The following is a 19,543-nucleotide window of genomic DNA, read 5'->3' as shown; positions in this document are numbered from 1 at the left end:
GCGTGCACTCCGCCTCGTGGCTGATAGCGTCGCCCCCACTGGGACGACGCTATCGGGAAAAGCGCCGGCAGTGAGGAGCGAATGCTTCGTGTGCCTCTCGCTTCAACGGATCACCGAAACTCGACACTACGCAACCTCCAATACTAAACTTACGGTAAGACAGCTTACATGGTGCCACGCCGTCTCGGCACGCCCACTCATCGCACACGCAGCAGATTACCACTAAAACAGGATGTGTAGCTGCGTGTGCGCTCAGCCGCGCTTACAGCCATGCGCAGGCACGGCCGAGGCGCGCCAACTTATCCCCTCCCCCAATCCGCCCCATCGCGCGTGCTGGATCGCGTTACCATAGAGAAAGAAAATAGCGTTGCCGCGAGCTTGCACCCCTCCCACTCTTTCCCTTTGCTCGCGTGGGAAGGCGGATCACCTGTGAAGACACTGTCTTTCTTGTCTTACCCTCGCACACTTTTACTCGCACCTAACGCAAACAGTACGCGGGGCGCGATAGCATCTTATCGCACTTGTACTTTATACGGAACATGATGCGGCTCCACTTCGGCGGTCGCTCTTGTCGCGCGGCGCGCGATTTGAGAGGTGCGGTAGCAAGCAACCGCTTTTGATTCAATCATATGACCATCTGCGTCCGTGGAAGTTTCCATTTCCATGTCTCGGCATTCCTTTGCGGGGGCGAAATTTCGTTATATTGAAATCGCACACGCACTTCGTTATATTGAGGTTCTAAATACATTTTGTTCTATGGACAAGAAGTTATGAAGTTAAATACTTCGTTATATCGAGAATTTCGTTATATTGAAGTTAGTTATAGCGAGGTTTAACTATTATGGTAGGTAAGGTGAAGGAACAGAAGTAAACAGAAGCAATTAAAGTACGAAATAACAGTGGCAGTTCAAGTGTAAAATAAACAGCATACATTATGGCAATGTAGGGGTTGGTAATAGGGCTTAGAGACTGCATGCTAATGCCATTAATTGCAGTAACAAAATCATAGAAGGAATCGTAATATTTAGTAAAAGGGCCCTCATAATTAAGTGTTGATTCTAAATTATGCCTATCATTTGCAACTATAGTAACAATAATATAATGTAGGTTTTTTGTTATTGAGAGACGTGAATGTGCCACTCAGATATGCACTAGTCTGTAGTGCTTCTCAAGCAGATCTTAAAGTCCCATCTTTATTTGTGGTGCAGCATACGGTCATAACTGAATTAACAGCTTCATATTGAATTGAACACATGAGGTTGGATAGTACTCTGTTAGTTGAAAATTGTAATGATGCCATAAAACTTAAACATATGGTGTTTCTAATGTCACTGGCATCGCTGATGAATTAACCCACTCATATCTACAAATCATGTTTGATTTTGAAGGTAATCTCTGACCCACTCAAAAAGTGTGGGCTGTTTCCCACAGCAAACTCAAGATAATTTAGTTTTTCAAGGTATGCCTGATCGAATGCTTCCGAAAATCCACTAAAACAAGGTTGATTTATTTTCTGTGTTGCTGCTCATGGAGATATAATGAAAATAAGTTGGAGTCTGCCAGCTAATCACAGAAGCAAACAAAATCGTCGTCATGCAACATTTTCAAAATGGCGTCGTACTCGATACTTCCGGAGCGTCTGCTGTTGTTGAAGAGTCTTTTCATCGATGGAAGCGATGAGGTGTGCAATAGACATGGACAAAGTGTATGGAGTCTGAGCATTTCACTCTTCAAAAGTCCGCGGTACAGTTCACTTCATTGCTGAACCCGTTTTACTTGTGAAACTTCACTGCCAACTGAAGTGAAACTTGACAGTAAATAGCTGCAGCGAAGCAAGCGTTTTATTCCAGTTCAATGAAGAATTAAGCTTTCACCGTCCCACTATAATATACCAGTGCAAACGTATAAAATTACGCGCTAATAATCTTATTTTTGTGGTTACTGCCTTATCAAGGTAGGTAACAAAGAAAGTGTGAAGTACGATGCAGCCTCGCGGAGGAACAGTGGCTGGCGGTTATGAGGTTGTTGGTAGGGTTTCACTGTATCCGACTATAGTAATATTTATGACATACTAAGGTGTGTCTTAAAAGTGAAAAAGGCTGTGCTTGTTGGCTTCTTATGAAAAGGCTAAAGTAGTGTGATAACTCAAACTTCGCGCTCTTTTTGTGGCGCTGTGGTCTATGTTCACGGCCATTCCTCATCCCTCCCCCCTCCCCAATCCCCCCATGGTGTTTTGCGCAAAGCTGCCGAAGGCGCGTAGATCAACGGGGTTTACGGCAGTGCAAACAGCTTTGAATATGCAATCTATTGATTTTTGTGGCTTTGTGGCCACCGGTGGGCGGCCCCAAGACGCCGTTGGCGAAAATGTCGCGCGTGTCGGTGCCAGTGGAGGTCGTTGCACCACGTGCATTTAGAAAGTTCTGACGCTTTCCTCCACAGAACAGAATCGGCGTTCTCGCAGACACTTTTTGATTTGACTAATTCAATGCACAGCACTCAATAAACTTGCCGCTTGGAGACGACGCACGAGGCAGTGCACATTGGCGCGAGTTTCGGAGGCAGTAACGTGACGTAACATAACCCGATCGTAACGTCTAGGCATTCACTTGTCGTTTGCTTGAAGAAGACAAGATGGCACCAGCAGTCGCGATGAGTTTAGCCATACGAGTTTAAAGTTGTGTGTGCAGTTTGCTATGACTATCTTTTGTAGCAAACGATATAAATACTGGCGGCGCTGGTCTGCATAGCGCGTTTAGTTAAGACGCGTCTAGCTTGAAGGCCTGTTTTTCGCTGCCGTGGCTCGTACGTGTTGTTTTGTCGATTGCTGGACCAAGTGCTGCGGCTTATCACCAGAGGTAATCAGTGCTTCTGTGAAAACCCGGCCGGTTAATTTACTCGGGGCGCGTTAGCTGTTCGTGGATAAAGTTGTGCAATGCTGCTAGAAGTGAAACATAGCTGCCTTATAGCTGCATAGAAATCGGGGCAGACGCGTTTCCATAAGTATAATGATTGCGATCCGCAGCTGCATGATCAAGCTGAATACATTTCTGCTTGACTGACTCCACTGCCAGCCTCAGTATTGGGAAGTCGGGGTCAATACAAATTGCACTGCGAAGGTCACTGCGTCAATTGCAACACCGCTGTAACGCCTTCAGCGAGACACGCCCATACGCGCCGCTCCATGGTTGTTCATACTCCGCAGCTTTTTATATCGTGCGTGTGTATGTGCGTGCGGCGGCGCGCGCGCAGTTTTGGAAGGGGAGCAGTAGCGTAGTCAAGTAGGGGGGAGGGGCACGCCCCCCTTGCACAGCCTCCCCCCCTCCCCACAAGGCAACCTATTTCTGGCTACGCCACAGGGTGGGGCATTGAACTCTATCATAAAATGGCAACAAGCCATAGTGCGCAGTGCATGTTGCGATGTGGGTGTCGCAGCAACGGTGTTGTTGTGAATGCACAGTCTACCCCGCATGTGGGAGGTATCGGGGCAGGCACTAGTTTGATATTGATGCTGCCGGAAAAGTGCCGTTTCGAGTGGCCAGACAGTCCATTATCCTGTTTCTCGGATGCTAGAATCCAGTGTGAGCATATGTACCTGCATTGTACAGGACCGGTGCTGACAGAATGGATGTAGAGGTGAATTTTGGCCACCAGTCTATCAAAAAAGTTTAAATGGAGAGAGTCATTAAAGTGAATACAAAGGATGGCATCAAAACAAGTCCATGGAGCTTTACAAAGACGGCAAACACGAAATGGGGAAAGAGAATTTCAGGAAATTTTCTCGTGCAGTCGGCTCAGGTCAGCTGACACAGGTGCAAAAATTCGCAACAGGTTGATACCTGTGCCTGCTGCAGCAAAAATCATGACTAAGGGCATTGTAATGGAATGTGAAGATATATCCATTCATCCAGAACCGGAGGGACTGTCCACCTTCCGTAAACATTGGTGTCATAGTTCAGGGAAGCATTAACTAGTCAACAGTTGAGTTCAGCAAGAGATGATTGGTGTCTTGGTGGAAAAAAAAAACAAAGCAGGGAAGGGATGAGGATGGGATCATTATAGGCATAGGTAAATTTTTAAGCTAGGTTAGATACCACCAAGATTCTAATCACTTTTTTGTTTACCTTTAATGCTGACCAGTTGATGCTCCCATACGTTTAGTTTGATGAATAAATGGCAATATGGGTTTCGCAAAGGACAATCTACTGAACTTGCTCTTTTAATGCAGAAAGAAATAATTCTAATGGCATTTAGTGAAAATTCATTGGTCTTTCAAAAGTGTTTGATTGGCTAAATTATGTTTCACTAATACTAAACAAACTTGACCATTATGGAATCAGAGGTACACCACCATTGCTGTGACTTTCTGCCTAAACTACCGAAGACTGTAGGTACCGTGTAGGCGTCCCTGTCTTCTCTTAATTGCTAAGACTTGTAGCTATGGTTACTATTACTATGTTAACCTCATGATATCGAACATATGACTAATTGCTATGACTTTTAGCTATGATTACTATCACTATTTCAACCTCATTTATCGGACATAGAAACCAGCATTTGCAATAATGGCTATATATATTAAAAAGAAATGTGCTAGCTCTGGAACTTTGATCACAAGTGCTGGAGCTTTACGACTGCTACGAACATTGAGGAAAATTTTACATAACATGTAAGCGATACCTGAAGAAGGTAGGACGATTGTGTAAGGTAGCTAGTGTTGTGGCATGGCCTACGGAGAGATGCATGGAGACATTATTGACAGCTGATGTTTAACCTATATGTGAATGATATTGTAAAGATGAGTAGCAAGCCAAGTTATGCCATGCATTCAGGCAATATGACTTTCTTTATTTTCTAATTCTGATCTCGAAACTCTTCAGTCAGACATAAATAAATGGCTCAAAGATTTAAGCAGATTGAGTGAGCTAACTTCATTGCAAATTAATGTAATTGAAACAAAAGCAGAATCATTCTTAACAGAAGTGTCTCATGTGGTAATGAAGCATAATATTATTCTTGGTCATTCAACTACTGAGGTTCTAGATTCTATAAAAACATTGTGTGTATATTTCCACAAGCATGTTCTGGGGCACGCATGTCAGCCATGTAATCTGGCCGCTTTTGGAAACTGTTCGTGTCATGGTGAAACTGCATTCGGTAATATGGCCAAATATAGAAATGAGAATTTATAACACATTGTTTATGTCGAACTTAGACTACTGTTCTTTAGCCTGGGGCAAAACCACATCATCAAATCTAAATCAGCTGCATGTATTTCAAAAAAAGGACCATTCAATGCATAGCGCACAAGGGAACTTTCCATTCGCTACACTCTAATTTAAATTCTGAATATTTACTCGTGCATTGTTTATAAGGTAAAAACAAAACAAACAATAATGAGCAGATGTTACTTTCTTTGGCAGAGTTAATATCTAGGGAACCTGTTCATGGCGATCACAATAAAGAGTACTGAAAAGTGCCCTATTGCAGCAATAAATATGGTGAGCAGAATTTTCAACATACGCTTCCAGTCTTGTACAACAAGGTAGACACATTACTAACATTGAAAAGTCCGGCTTAATAAATTTGTTTGTAATGGCACAATGAGATAATTTTGTTTTGACTTTTAGGTGTTTTTGCGAATCTTTATCGATTGTATTAGTGTCATTGTAACACTGCATATCTGTTGTATGCATCAATTCCTAGAATAATGCTTTATGAGCATTTATGTATGGTATATAAATATATACATGTTTTTTGTTTACTGCTTTTCGTGTACGCTTTTAACGTATGTGTTGTACAGACACAGTGCATACACAAATACCATGGACTAATTTTGTGCTCTGTGTTTTAAAGTGTATTGTGCCTGACATTGGTCTGCTTGCTGTTTGCCTTGCACAGTTGGGCCGAATCTCTGTCAAGTGGAAAAACCTTCTACCTTTTGTTCAGGCCTTTCTTCATTCTTTACGGAAATGAAAATGACATATGGAAATCAGCGTTGACTCCAGTACTTCCGTAAAGGGGACATCCCCCCACAGTCAACCCCTTTTCTCTTGCCCAGTACAGGGTCGCCAACCAAAGATATCCTCTAGTTAACCTCCCTACCTATCTTTTGCTTTTCTCTCAGTTTTTCTTTCTTTTGTGAGGAGACTTGCTGCTCTGACAAAAAGGGCATTCCAGCTTTAATTTGAAATTTCAGCCATTTTCGTGGTGCACATAGGCACAATATTTTGTTGACAAAATCATCACCTCAAGATCTACGTGACTTGCTTGTTTGCTTGGGATACCAAAACTTGGTGAGGGCTTTTTATATTACAGCTGCCATCCACTTGAAAGTTGCTGTGTTGGTGTTGATTACTGTTGAAAGATCTAAGTGACTTTCGCAGACCCACTTCCAGCGAAAATGTGCTATTTTTTGCCTGCAGACCTGCGTGAAGCAAATTTTTTTCAACCTTAGAGCAGCATGGACTCTATGACATGGTGTGCTGTTGTCTGCATTGGCCTTCTCTTAAGCATGGTACATGCTGATGATGACCACAGTGAGTTGCTTTCCTGTGTGATATGCTTTTCCATCTCTCCCTCTATTTAAATAGCAGTAGCTTAAATGGTCTCTTCCCGACCTTAAAGTTGTGTGAATCATTAGACTTGACATACATAAGCCACAGGTTGGAAGGTAAAATCATTCTCACCCCACGTCGGGATTCAATCCTCAGATCACTGTGTGCCAGCTTAGTACGCCAACTGTCAGGCCACGTTGCTCATGCCACAACTGCCAGGTATTTGCTAAACAGAAAGTTGTACGTCAAGTAGGGAAACTGGCAGGCAGTATATCCCCTATGAAATGTAATGATGTTACAAATGAGCACACATTTGTGAAAAAAAAGTAACTGATTGCATTTGCACTGGGCATTTTAAAAAGATTAACTCTAGACAACAAAGAAGAGAAGAGGAAAATTGCAATGCACTAATTAGTAGCTGCAGTTTGGTTAATTTCACATTGTGGTTAGACATTCAAGTGCTGTTTGCCTCTTCAAGTAGTACAGATGAAGTGGCACTCCAATTTCCCAATTGCAGTATGTACCCTTAGGTCATTAATGCAAAGCGTGGACCAACTGCTACTTTGTGTTTAATAACAAATGTTTACATTCTTATTTGTCACACAATCAATGTCCTCTTGTTCAAGTAGTCCAGTTCAAGTGGTGGAATCGCCCTGTATGCCGCAGGTTAATTTGAAGTAATCTGCTCAAACTCAACAAATTCAAGCAGTATTTGTGATTGAATGAAATGAAGCCATCACTGCTGTAGCCACTAACAAACACCATTATTGAACCACATTTTTTTATTGCAACTATTTGTTTTGCTGTCATTGTGCCTCATCTCCCATATGCCTCACTTTAGAACCTTTCCTACTGCATGCATGCAGTGAGGGCCCAGCACCATTTTGCTTTTTGGACCGTTCGGATGCCTATCATTGTAACAGTCTTCATGGTGTTAACGTTCCTGTTGACCTGTGGCATCTACGGGTACTTCTGGTATCGGCGAAGGCAGCGCATGCTGGTAAGTATGTGCAGCTGGTTTGCATGGTATAATTGGGTTAAGGATTCACACCAGTGAAAACTCAATGCTATGTGTCCATTACTACAACTATTTGTTTTACTGTCATTATGCCTCATCTCTAAATGCCTCACTTTTATTCTTTTGTTTATTGCATAAAATGCAGACACAAATTGCAGTTTTACCCATTTTCCAAGGCATAACACAGCAAATAAGTTAAATTGTGAACAGCATAGTGCATGATTTTTGCACAGTCTAATGGCCTATGGAGTCATGTGTCACGAGTGGTGGTCATATCACAATTGGTAATTACCAGAGTTGGTCATAAATGCTCATATTCTATTGCTTTTTTGCAAGGCTATGCGAAAGCCACATGCTGTGCTGTTTGCATTTCACTTGGTGTCAGTGCCTAAAGTTAGAGGGGGCCCAGGGGGGGCCCTGCCCCCCCTTCATTATTTAAGGAGGGCCTCAGCCCCCCCTTGGCAGGTCAACTGTAGCACTGTGGCACCCATTCCACAACTGCTGAAGGCGATTTTATTGCCAGTAGTGCCTTGTGCAGGGCAATTCTAATTCTAGAATTCTTCAATGTAGGATTTAATTGCTATTAACTGGTTGATGTGACACGAGCAAAAGCAGGAAAGCAGGTATTGTCATACTGCTGCATGCATTTTCCTGAGGCAGTGTACATGACGGTCACTACCCTTGTTGACTGAGATTCTTGGCACCGTATATGTAGGGTGTTTCACGTGACTTGAACAAAGGATTGTAAATAAGTGGTTAACTGCAGCTGAATGAAACCAATGGCATATTGTTTGCCATCATGTGGCACTCCTTAGAGTTTCTTTCATATTCTGCTTAATTAGTTCATTAACTAAGATTAATTATGCAAAATTTTTAATATTCACTTTGGGGCCAAGTGCATTTCATTGTGTTTTAGAGGGGACCCAGAAAGGACTGGTACAATTTTTTGTGGCAATGTACATGCTGCATTGTAATTTTTGTCGGGGTTTAAAGAAAGCTAGCGAAATATGAAATAAAACCACGTGAGTACACTCATGTGCTATCGTATTGCAGCGCTTTCAACCGTGCTTCACACGAAAAAAACCGTGTGCGTGGTTCGCGGCGAAGTGAGCGGTCGCAGCTCTAGGCATTGGCTTCAAGGTGCATCAGCATTTTTGGTGGTGGCGCACAAAAAGGAAGTGCTGTCGTCCCTGGTAAGCGATAGGCTTGATGCTCGGTTGAGGGCGGCAAACCATATGTCGTTGGTTTCATTCAGCTGCAGCTAACCTCTTTTTTAAAATCCTTGGTTCAAGTTACATGAAACACCTTGTGTACTGTTTCACGAGCCATATGAGTGTGAAGCTAGCTGCTCGTGAATTAGTGAAGGTTCACCTTGGTTTCTTTAGGTTACCAGTTAATTTTAATTCACTTAGTTGTGCATTATGAGTGCTGTGTTATACCAAAGACACATGTATTTGTATGTAGACACAGTTTTGTAGGCAAGCAGGTGTGAAACCACAAAATATGTTATTGTAGTGTCCGGTGTTGTCAATGAAGCAAGCCCACTAATGTTTCATGTTGCAGCTAGACTTATTTGCTTTGAGTTAACATATATTTAACCCATTACCTGCCGAGTTATTTTGGAAAAAGAAAACCGTTTCTAAAGTGTCAGTTTATTCCAAGTGTTTGGAATCAGCACATGAAATAAATGACCGAAACATACACTCAGAATAATATATTTATTTGCAGAACACCCATAGAAATTTGTTTAATTCTAGAGAAAGTCGGCTTCACTACACTGCTTGAAGTTGGCTTTTTCATCACCATCAAAGTAAACATAAAGGGAACATTCCATACACGACTTCTGTGGCCTGTGAGAGTTGTGACCAAACTGACTGTCACATAGTAGTCACATTTAGTCATGTAGGAAGGCCCTATTATCAAACCCAATATCACAAGGAGTGCCATTCTACCGTCTTCACAGCATGTATGCGTTTCCTTTTTTTTATACATTTCTTTGCCCGTAATACTATCGCTTTCGACTCCAAGTTTAGGCTTCTTGAGAGTCTGAATAATTCCCACTGATTGCCTTTTTTTGGCAGCCTCTTTGCATACAGCTGCTGTTACATGTTCCATCCAATGACATTTTTCTCGTTACCAACTTTAACAGTAAATTCAGGGGGTTGTTTCAGTCCTCCGAGTCAGATTGCAAGGTGCTCCACATCCGAGTGAGAGAAATCACGCTCCTTCATCTCTCTCTCTCTCTTTTCCCCCCCCCCCCCCCCCCCCCCCCCCTCTCTCTCTCTCTCTCTCTCTCTCTCTCTCTCTCTCTCTCTCTCTCTCTCTCTCTCTCTCTCACACACACACACACACACACACACACACACACACACACACACACACAAACACACAGTATTTGTTGAGCGTGTATGAGCATGCGCATGCATTATACTGGTTGCCACCCTAGGACTCCCCCTCCATTGAAGGGAGACTTTAAGCCCTGGTTGGTGTGTATGGTTGCTGATGTGCTATGCTTTTGCTTTTTAGATATGCTTAGTTGCTACCGTCACTCTACATATGAAGCATGGAATGACGACATATTCATTCAAAAGCAAGGGGTTTGCATCAGTTCATGTTTGGCGCCCATACTAAGTGACATTTTTCTAGCTCACCATAACAGGAAACTGTCCCGTACCTTGTCGGAGCACAGGGTGGTTAAAGTTGTCAGATACATTGACGACTATCTTGTTCTTTTTGAACCAGACGCGCGTTTTACAGTAGGCAAGCTTTACGAAGTTTTTTCTGCAGGCCTTAGCCCACTTACTCTCACGATTGAAGAACCCACCAATAACGTGCTGCGTTTCCTAGATATTCAGCTCGAGTTCATGGAACGGCACACGTGCTGGGAATATAAACCTAGAGCTAATAAGCCCCTGTTATCATATCGGTCAGCCCACTCGAAGCTCGTCAAGAGGAGCATTGCCAACTTATGCTTTGGAAATGCTCTAAAGAAGTCTTGCCACCATAAGATCTATACGAGTCTTATGGATCAATCGGGGAGGTTATCAGCAGCAGGGTTTCCGGAATCAGTGCAAGTTTCGGTTGTCGAGGGGCTGCTAAAAAAGTGCAGGTCAGATAGCACAACTCGGGACACGGCACATCAAGGGATGGAACATAGAAGGAAGGTAGCGGTAGTGCCCTACCTGCATAGAACGGCACATAAACTTAAGAATATGGCTGGCTAGCCGGGTGGACACAAAAGTGGTCTTTTCCGCACCAGAAAAGCTGGCAAAAATATGTCGATTGACGGACCCGTACCGTAAGCCAGCTGCCGGATGCTCTACGAATCATCGAAAAGCGCCAGTGGGATGCGTAGAAGCTGTTGTATATGAGCTTCCGCTGTCCTGTGGGAAAAAATACATCCGACAGACAGGGAGATGTCTTAATGACCGATTACGGGAACATTGCCAAAATGTGAAAAATAAGCAATACGGTCATTTGTAGACCCACTGTCAGGAATGCGGCTGTGCGCCGGTGTATGGATCCTGCCGGATTCTTGCGAAGCACAAAGATAAATATGTGCGAGAGATTATTGAGGCTCAGGCTATCTGGCGGAATAGTGACACGTGTGTTAGTGCCCCTTCAGTCGACTTGTTAGATAAAGAGACGGATTTTCTGGATGAGTAAGATTTGGATAAGGTGGCGCCACTGTGCATGGGTTATATAGGTGTATTTCCTGAAAATGAAGTTGTTGAAGTTAGCGCATTGTGGTGTCTTCTCCCTTCCGTCCTTGTTTGCTGGCGCTAAATATGCTTTCGTAAAGAAGTTTTGTTAGGATTTATAAATGAGTTTAAAACATTCAAAACTTCTACATATAGCTAGAATGACGATGCTGTGATGTACACAAAGAGTGACAAGGAAGGGTAAGAGTTTGGAACAACCACATTTTGTGTGTGGTCAGTGGGGAGAACATTGCTACTGAGGCTCATAACATAAGATCAATATGGTCAGGCCACATGATGTGAAGAAACTATATAGCCAGCATAAAATGAGGCTAGAATAAGAAAAGGTGGCAAGAGCGCATGAGATCCTCTCAAGGCCTTGCCTATTTTATAGTAACATTCTTTAAAAAATGTGTTAGCATTGTCAGATCACTCTATGGCTCCAAAATACAGTGCATCAATGTGTTTTCGAGCAGTGGGTGGGGAGGGGTTCATGTGAGGGGGCAGAGTCGGTGCCAGAGAGGAGAGTGGGCGGCAGGGAGCGAACATGTGGCGACACCGTGCATCAAGGTTATGTGGGGAAGTGCGTCGTAAGACCCGTGGTAGAAAGTAAAAGTGAAGGTAATGGTGGAATGGTTGTACCAGCAACACGGTGCATATGCAGGCTTATGAAAGTGGCTTGTAAGTGCTTGTAATTTGAATTCCAGTTAAGTTGATGAAAAAAGTCTGTAAATACAAGTTCGTGTAATATGAACAAGTATGTGGCACGTAAATAAGACTGCGAGTTGTATTGTGGAAGTGGGAGAAGCATTGTTTATGGGAGAAGATATGAAAAGAAGGCTAGAAAGAAGAATACATAGGAAAGAGGAAGAAGAAAGAAGTAGATAGATAGGAGGAAAGAGGAGGGAGAAAGTGCACAGGGAGCTACAGATAGGACAACGAGCATTTCTCTTTTGTGTGTATTCAGCACAGTGCTCTTTCTCATTTTTGTTGTGATCTGGTTTATTTTGCTCTTTGCCCTCTGTTGTAAGTGGATATTTTTCTGATCCTAAATAAGAAAAGTTGATTCCAATTTTGTCATACGGATCGCACCACTTTTGAGCATAGGTGGTGTCCAAATTCAAGCCCCAGCGGCGCCTCCCTTTCAGGAACCAGTCTCAAAGTTGTGTGCTTTTGCTGGCTGCATGCATATAGAGGCGTTTGCAGAGAGTTTGAAAAAATCGGAATTTTTGTCCCTACTCACTGGGCACAGGACTTCTGAATTTACAGTGCACACAATGTTTATACTTTCGTGTTGTTATAAGTTCAAATGAGAACATTTAGGACTGTACTGGAGGATGTATTTGCACATACTGCTCAAAACTAGGTTTGTAAATTGATGTACTTGGTCAACAACATTGGTTTTGTCTGTGACCAGCGACCAATTGGTGGTGGACAAGAATATGAACCAACATAATCACCACGCTTGAAAGCAAAGCGAGAGGATTCATTAATGCCACTGGAGGAGCTCTGCCTCAGGGCTGACACAGGGGCATTTATCTTTAGTGGTTCGTGAAACTTATCAGGACGCACAAGGGAAATGTCAGAACGAGACACATCTATAACTTGAGCATTCGAGAGGCAAAGGTCTAAGATGTTGCCACAGGAATGGGCGATCAAGTTATGTTGCTGAAGTGAATAGAAGGACAGAAAGTCCGACAACAGGCTGCATTTGTTCTCTATCTAATGATTGTGATGAGACTATCTAAGCCTGTTCCAATCATATCCAGATGTATTAAAATCACCAAGAAGGATTACTCTGTGCTTGCTATGGGAAGATAAGAGACTTTCAATGGAAGAGATGACTTCATCAAACAAGACAGGAGAAATATTCGGCGGTACATAGAAAGTTCCGATTAACAATTTTTCTCAGTGTGCTAGGCTGACTTCGAGCCAAATTGACTCCTGTGCACTTTTTATGTCGTTGCGCCTAACACATCTAAGTGAACTGTCAACAGCAATCGGTACGCCATCACCTTTTGTTTAAATCCACTGAAGTCCCGGGCACTGTGGAAGATGTTATAGCGTGGTGGAAAAAAAATCTGAAGAGGAAATTTCACTGCAGAGCTAAGTTCGAAAATAACAAAAAATAGGAAAAAAAGACCAAATGATATTGGAAAAAAATTAACATGCTTTGGTGCGAAGTCCATGAGCGTTTTGGTAGAAGATGTACAAATTACGCACCACTTCGATCTTTGGGCACTATCTCAGAAGCATGAAGCATACCATCATGTAGCACTCCACAGAATGGCTTGAACAGGCGTTCCATTGGCCACATTGACGGGTTGTTCAGGCGCTTAATGGCTTTGTTATCGATGGCTTCATCAGTGCAGACACGAAATGAGGCACACAAATTATGCCTTGTCTTGAAGTGTTATTATTAATTATCATTATTATTGCCTTTTATGTAATTGTAACTTTCACCTATGGCAGAGCTCATTTTATAACCACAATGACTCATTGAATGTTGCTTCACAGGGGATGCTGCAGCCGAGTCCCTGCATGACAGCACCTTGTGCTCCGATAACGTCAGGGGCAATGAACCACAGCCAGCCAGAAATGCGCGCTCTCCTACCGGATGCAATTACACATTCAGCCTTGCCAAATCCACAACAACTGCCTGAGCACCATCCAGAGGTTGGGTTCAACATTAACAACAAGGGCATACCTCTGTCACAGCCATCTGCAGCACAAATGCCATCAGCGCCCCTTGAATCGCCACCTCCGTATGAAAACTGAACACTCTAGCCTCAGCAAATTATACACAGAAGGGGAAAAAAAAAAAGACTAAGGCAGCGGATGGTGCTGTAACATTGAGCAGTGCATTATTGCTTGCATTGCTATTTTCGCCGCTTCTGCAGTTGTGTTGTGCGAAGGAGTAGAACTAGGGCAGGAAAAATGCCGGCATTGTGCAAAGCTATGCTGCAATCCAGTGCTCTCTCACACACAAGCACATGTGTGTGTGCACACACACACACACAACTGAGTGCACAGGCAAAGTGTGTGTATTTAGGAACTGCCTTATCTAAACAACTGTTTAGTAACAAACATTCAATTTCAGCAGATGGACTGCTTTATGCATTTTCTGATAAAATTGTCTAGATGGAGTAAGTTTATTTCAGAAAAACATTCAAATTTCAAAGCATTGTTTTTAGTGACATCTTCAGAGCCTCATAATCAGGTCGCGGTTTTGGCACATAGACCTCAGAATCTAATTAAACAAAACTTTTTCCGCATACATCAGTGAAACTGATTAAACGATACCATCCAACTGGGCAGGAGATAACATGCGAGTTGTGCTTCAGAGAAATAGCAGAAATGGTTGTGTAAGGAGCATTCACAAATTTACAAAACATTCGCAGTTTTTCGGGAGTCAAGTAAACCACATGCACTTTTGTGCTCTGTGACGTGTTCTTTAGCCTGTGCAAGATATTGTGCACATAGGGTAGCACAACCAACTGGCTCTCGTCTATGGTGTTGCATTTATGGGGATTGTCCTATTGCGAAAACAAGCTTAATCAGCCTTGTGGCTGCAGCCGACAGCAGAGTTCTTGAGTTACCAGTATCCAACAAACATCCAACCTTTATTGTAGAGATGCACTGCTCAGCCTATGGGCAAGTTTTATTCAGGGTATTAACAAAGCTATGTTTGTGATACCTCTCCTGATTAACTTTGAATCTGCCTAGTTGTAAGGCAAGATGGTTTTCTGCTTTTAAGCTCCTACATCCAACTTGAATGATTACAGGAAAGGAACAGGTTCAAGTAAAAAAATCGTAAGGTGTTATCAGAATCCATTAATGTGCAATGAACACAATTCATTGAGTTATAGAAGTGACTACAATATCAGATAGATTCTGAAAGATGTAAGAATCACAGTTAACTAGTATTAAAGGTCACTTACAATCAAACGCACCTTAATAAATACTGATTTATTAAGCCTACAGGATGAAATCTTGATAGGCAAGATGTAATATCACTGAGGGTGTGGGCCAGATAGGAATTCGTCTTGCACTAATTTGGTACATTATCAACAGCTTGTTATACTTAACCCCTTAGCCATTTTGCTTTATCAAAAATTTCTTACCTAGAATGCTTAATTTTTTATTTCTGATTGTGAATACCTTTGTTGTAGAAAGTAGGGTTTTCAGGGAGAAAAGGGTAACTGAGGAGTCATAGAATAAATAAATGTAGGTTACTGAATTTTATTTTCTACGCCATACTATAAATGCACCAACCACCTGCTTGTAATCAACAAAAGTTATGGAACAAGTATACACAGAATTGTTTTGTCATGGTCACACCAGCTGCGCATGCTAACATTGCGTTATTTGGCTAAGGGAGTTTTGGCAGTCTGTGCGTCAGCTCAAAACAAGGGATTACGCCGAGTCGCTTTCTGATTTGTATCATTGACCATCATCAAAACCAGCTCATCATCTACAAAACCCCCAATATATTCAAACAATTGACCTGGCGAGCTTACAATAACCTTCTTACAGGGTACAGAGAAAGAAGGAAACAGCGGAGGCTTCGTCGGAATGCTGTTCATGTTGATTTTAGTCCACAGACGTGCGCTTGCAACGTCGTCCTGTGAGCTTTCCTTTTTGTCTTATTCGTCCGAAGAACTTCTAAATTTAGTAATCATCAAGTTTGTCTTCACTTCCTGAAACAATGTACACCTCAATGCCTGAACCATCATCGTCGGGAGGAGACAAACAAATGCCTATTTTTCTGAAAGACAGATAGGCGACACACGCCTAGCCTCTGTTGGACGCCATTTTGGAAATGCTAGTTTCAACATGAAAAACATGCTCGATATGTAGAAGAAGAGAAATCACCGGGCACGTACTGCCATCTGCCGACCGAAACATAAATTAAGCTGCAGACGAGTGTCTCTCGTCCAAAATGCTCAAGGAGAGAGCAAGTACCGCAAGGGCGAGCTGCACTCATCCTAAATACTTTGGGGACATGAGGGCTTGGATGAGCAGGGCTTGTCCAGAACGGTTATGGGGTTGACGCCACCTCTGCTATTGTTTGCTTCTTTTTCACTTGTGGGTGCTTTTGTTTGGAAAACTTTTGTGAAAGTACTTTGAGTTCCTGCTTCCAGTTCTTGCTTGACAAACATTTTCACTTGTGATTGCTTTTATTCCGTGAGCGTTTGTGGAAACAGCTGTAGATGCTTTCACTGGAAAAGACACTGCCTGTTGCACCTGTTGTAAAGCAGTAAACAGTGCTACGTTTTCTGTAGGTACTTTTTGCCTTGGCACAAGCAGCCTGCTTAAATTTTCAGGTGTTCAATCTAGTCATTTGTGATGAAAAACTCAGTTCTTATTTAAAGGGACCCTAAAACGATTTTGACGATTTTCTACAAACATACTGAGTCGTTAGCGTAGGTCCTTCTGATCATTAATTGACACATCTAAGTGCTCCGCCTAAAGAGTGTAATTTATTATAAGGTTTTCAAAATGCACATTGCTGCCGATCGCAGCACACTGCTCGGATGAATTTTAACCCGCCCCTACCCATATAACGGAAATCACCCATATGACGTCAGTGAGGCGAGCTATCCGATTGGCTGACCAGGGCGCGTGATCGATAATTTTTCCTACTTTATGGTAAACAAATGATGTTTGTAATAGTTGGACTGTTAGTTAATTTGTTTCTATAAAAAGAAGGTAACAGAAAGAGAATGCACAAGAACAATTTTTCACTACACTTAAGCGCTTCCGGCACACAGCAAGCGTTGTCTGCTTGTGTTATAATATGCTCCATTTTGACAGGAGCTCCATGGTCAGAGCCGGTCTCAGTCTTTGCGCGAGCACTATGATTCGACTTTGTTGTGTTGTGGACTGCAAACGTAGCGACTGGCAATATGTCAAGCTGCGACATCCTGCCCCTCTACAAGGCAGCAGACGAGCGGACTGGCTGCAGTGCATCGGACTGCCGCTATCCGATCGGCGCCAGGATTTGCGCATTTGCGGCCGTCACTTTACATCAGATGATTACTAATGCAATAGCGTTTCGAGAGTCCGGTATTAGGGTAAACGCAAGCGCAAGGGGACAGGGCCTAGCTGTGTCCCCTTGCGTGTCGTTTCAGCGGATGAACAGAAGCGCAAATGTGAATGGTATGCGCGGTGCAGCCACTTTGTGGCATAGAGCTCAACCACTCACAGTATCAGTTACAAAATGTATTCTTCTTTGCTGCTGGTGTAAATTTTTCGCAGGAGTGTAATCGTTAACACATTGTTTTTGTAAATGTTTAAAATGTTTTACGCTTGGTTAGAGAAATATGAGCTCTTTCTTTGGCTGGTTAAGCTCTGCGCCAGCGGGTGGCTGGACCGTGGAGACCGACCGATCAGGCAGCTCACGTACGTCTACGCTAAAGTTCCTTCGTCAGCTTGAGTTTATGCCTCTACTGTTACTTCGAAACGTTCTGATAGTGTGTCATTACCGGAATACCAGACACGTTCGGCAGAATTCTCGCAATGCACACTGCTTCGATAGCTCTCGCTTGGAGTTGACGGCCAAGTGGCTAGCGGAGACGTTTCGCGCGGGCGGGGGCGGGCTCCAAAACAACCGGAAGTGGACGATGTTACATCGCATCGTGACGCATAACCAGTGAAGGCGGAGCTTAGCCCTGATCGCTCGACAAACGAGTTGAGGAGGGGAAGCATGGCTAGGGAGGAGGGTAGCTTGTAATCGCTTGTAGCTCCATTAATACGTAACGCTTCACTTAAATTGTGGTGTGAATGTTCTACTTAAGCTGTACCGTACGCGTCTGCAAAATTTGTCCGAACCGTTTCAGGGGCTCTTTGAAAATGTAAGCCTTCTGGGGGCGAACCTTGACGGAGGGAAATGAGGTGCGCACCAATGATCTTTGTTCTAAAGCACATCACCTTAATCCAATATTGTTTTATATCTGTGAGAGTGAAAACAGTCCACAATTATTTGACAACACTCTTTAGTTGATCTGACTTGTTGTCTACACAGTAGATGTTAATAAAACGTTGCACCATACGAGATAAGCGGCGTTGTGTTTACTCTAACCTTCTCATAACGAAGTTGAAGGGGTAGCCGAAATTACATCGTTATATTCGATACTTTGTTATATCTGTTATTGCCATTTACTGCAGTATACGCTCAATTGAGCGCACAACTGTAAACATGAAAATAAGAAGACGGCTTTGTGGCCCAGGGAACCGCTACACAGCCAGGCATACGATGAAATTTGAATAAAACAACAAAAGGATCTTCGGCGTGTGCAACACGCGACTTAGCTGCTGACGCGACAGCCTTTGGATATCTGCTTTCTGCTTCATTGTGATTGTATTTCGCGTCAGCTTTTCCACTTGTTTCGTCACGGTCGAGCCGCACGTGGCACACAACACAGCGCTCCACTGTATGATTAAGAAAACAAGCAAACTTTGCCTCGCTGGCTTGGCTTGGTTCGGCTCGGCCGGCTCGTGGCCTGCGAGATTGCACTGATGCAATGCAATCTCGGAGGCCACGCCCAGCTGCCAGCCCGCACGGTACGCCGCAGCGTGCGGGGGAAGTGAATGCACGGCCTGGGCGTTACCCCGGAGATTGCGCCGGAGAGATCCCCGAGGCCAGGCCCAGCTGTGGCTGCTTGCACGACGCGCCATAGAGAAAGAGAGAAGTGAATGCACCAATGTTTTGCACCATCGCGCTAGCCGCGCAGCTTGGCGCGACCATTGACCTCAACTCGCACTTTAGTACAGGGTTGCGCGTGACCCCCGAGATTTCGCAGGGGAGATCTTGGTTTACTCATAATGGCAAAGCCTTTAGCGCAATTCAAAAAGACAGGGACGTGACAGAGATACAGGACAGCGCTACCTTTCGACTGATGTTTGTCGAAACACAGAGGCAGATATATAGCGAAGCGAGCAGGTGGAAAGATACAAAAGATAAATCACACTCTATGCGTGCGCATGCCATTACCATCCAGGAACGCGATTTCATTGTCAGAAAGATTAACTGAAGGTGTACTAGCACAGTATGCTCACTTTTTCGAACCAGCGGGCTTCGATTATTTCACGCATGCAGTGGTCTTTGCTTCTGGCCTCCACTGTGCATGCGCCAAACATTGGCTTGCACATTTTGCTGGAACAATCATGGCAATGTTCAAAAAGGTTCCCGTCCCTAAGTCTTGCCACATTTCGCTTATGTTCTGCAAGCCTTTCATTGAATCATTAGCCAGTTTGCCCTATGTATA

The 19,543-nt window shown here is 43.4% G+C and overlaps 1 protein-coding gene across 2 annotated transcripts; it reads left to right on the top strand.

Annotated features, from left to right (window-relative positions):
- Positions 1-368: 368 nt before the first annotated feature.
- Positions 369-19,099, top strand: LOC142560404 (uncharacterized). Of its 2 annotated transcripts, XM_075672481.1 has the most exons (5): positions 369-2,855; positions 5,421-5,498; positions 6,423-6,536; positions 7,421-7,554; positions 13,791-19,099. In XM_075672481.1, exons 3-5 carry the CDS (start codon positions 6,461-6,463, stop codon positions 14,049-14,051), a joined length of 471 nt encoding a protein of 156 aa, XP_075528596.1. In that variant the 5' UTR covers positions 369-2,855; positions 5,421-5,498; positions 6,423-6,460; the 3' UTR covers positions 14,052-19,099. The 2 variants fall into 2 exon arrangements, with proteins under 2 accessions (XP_075528596.1, XP_075528597.1); XM_075672482.1 differs by lacking the exon at positions 5,421-5,498.
- Positions 19,100-19,543: the final 444 nt, after the last annotated feature.

Source organism: Dermacentor variabilis, chromosome 10, assembly GCF_050947875.1.
Source record: "Dermacentor variabilis isolate Ectoservices chromosome 10, ASM5094787v1, whole genome shotgun sequence".
Lineage (NCBI taxonomy): Eukaryota > Metazoa > Arthropoda > Arachnida > Ixodida > Ixodidae > Dermacentor > Dermacentor variabilis.
The sequence above is the reverse complement of the archived record's forward strand: the minus strand, read 5'-3'. Positions and strand labels throughout refer to the sequence as shown.

What these genes read in the sequence shown, in the direction of transcription:
- LOC142560404 (XM_075672482.1), top strand. Translation starts at nt 6,461, where the DNA reads ATGGACTCTATGACATGGTGTGCTGTTGTCTGCATTGGCCTTCTCTTA. An exon ending in ACATGCTGATGATGACCACA is followed by an intron (nt 6,537 to 7,420) that starts GTGAGTTGCTTT and finishes GCATGCATGCAG; the next exon opens with TGAGGGCCCAGCACCATTTT. An exon ending in GGCGAAGGCAGCGCATGCTG is followed by an intron (nt 7,555 to 13,790) that starts GTAAGTATGTGC and finishes GTTGCTTCACAG; the next exon opens with GGGATGCTGCAGCCGAGTCC.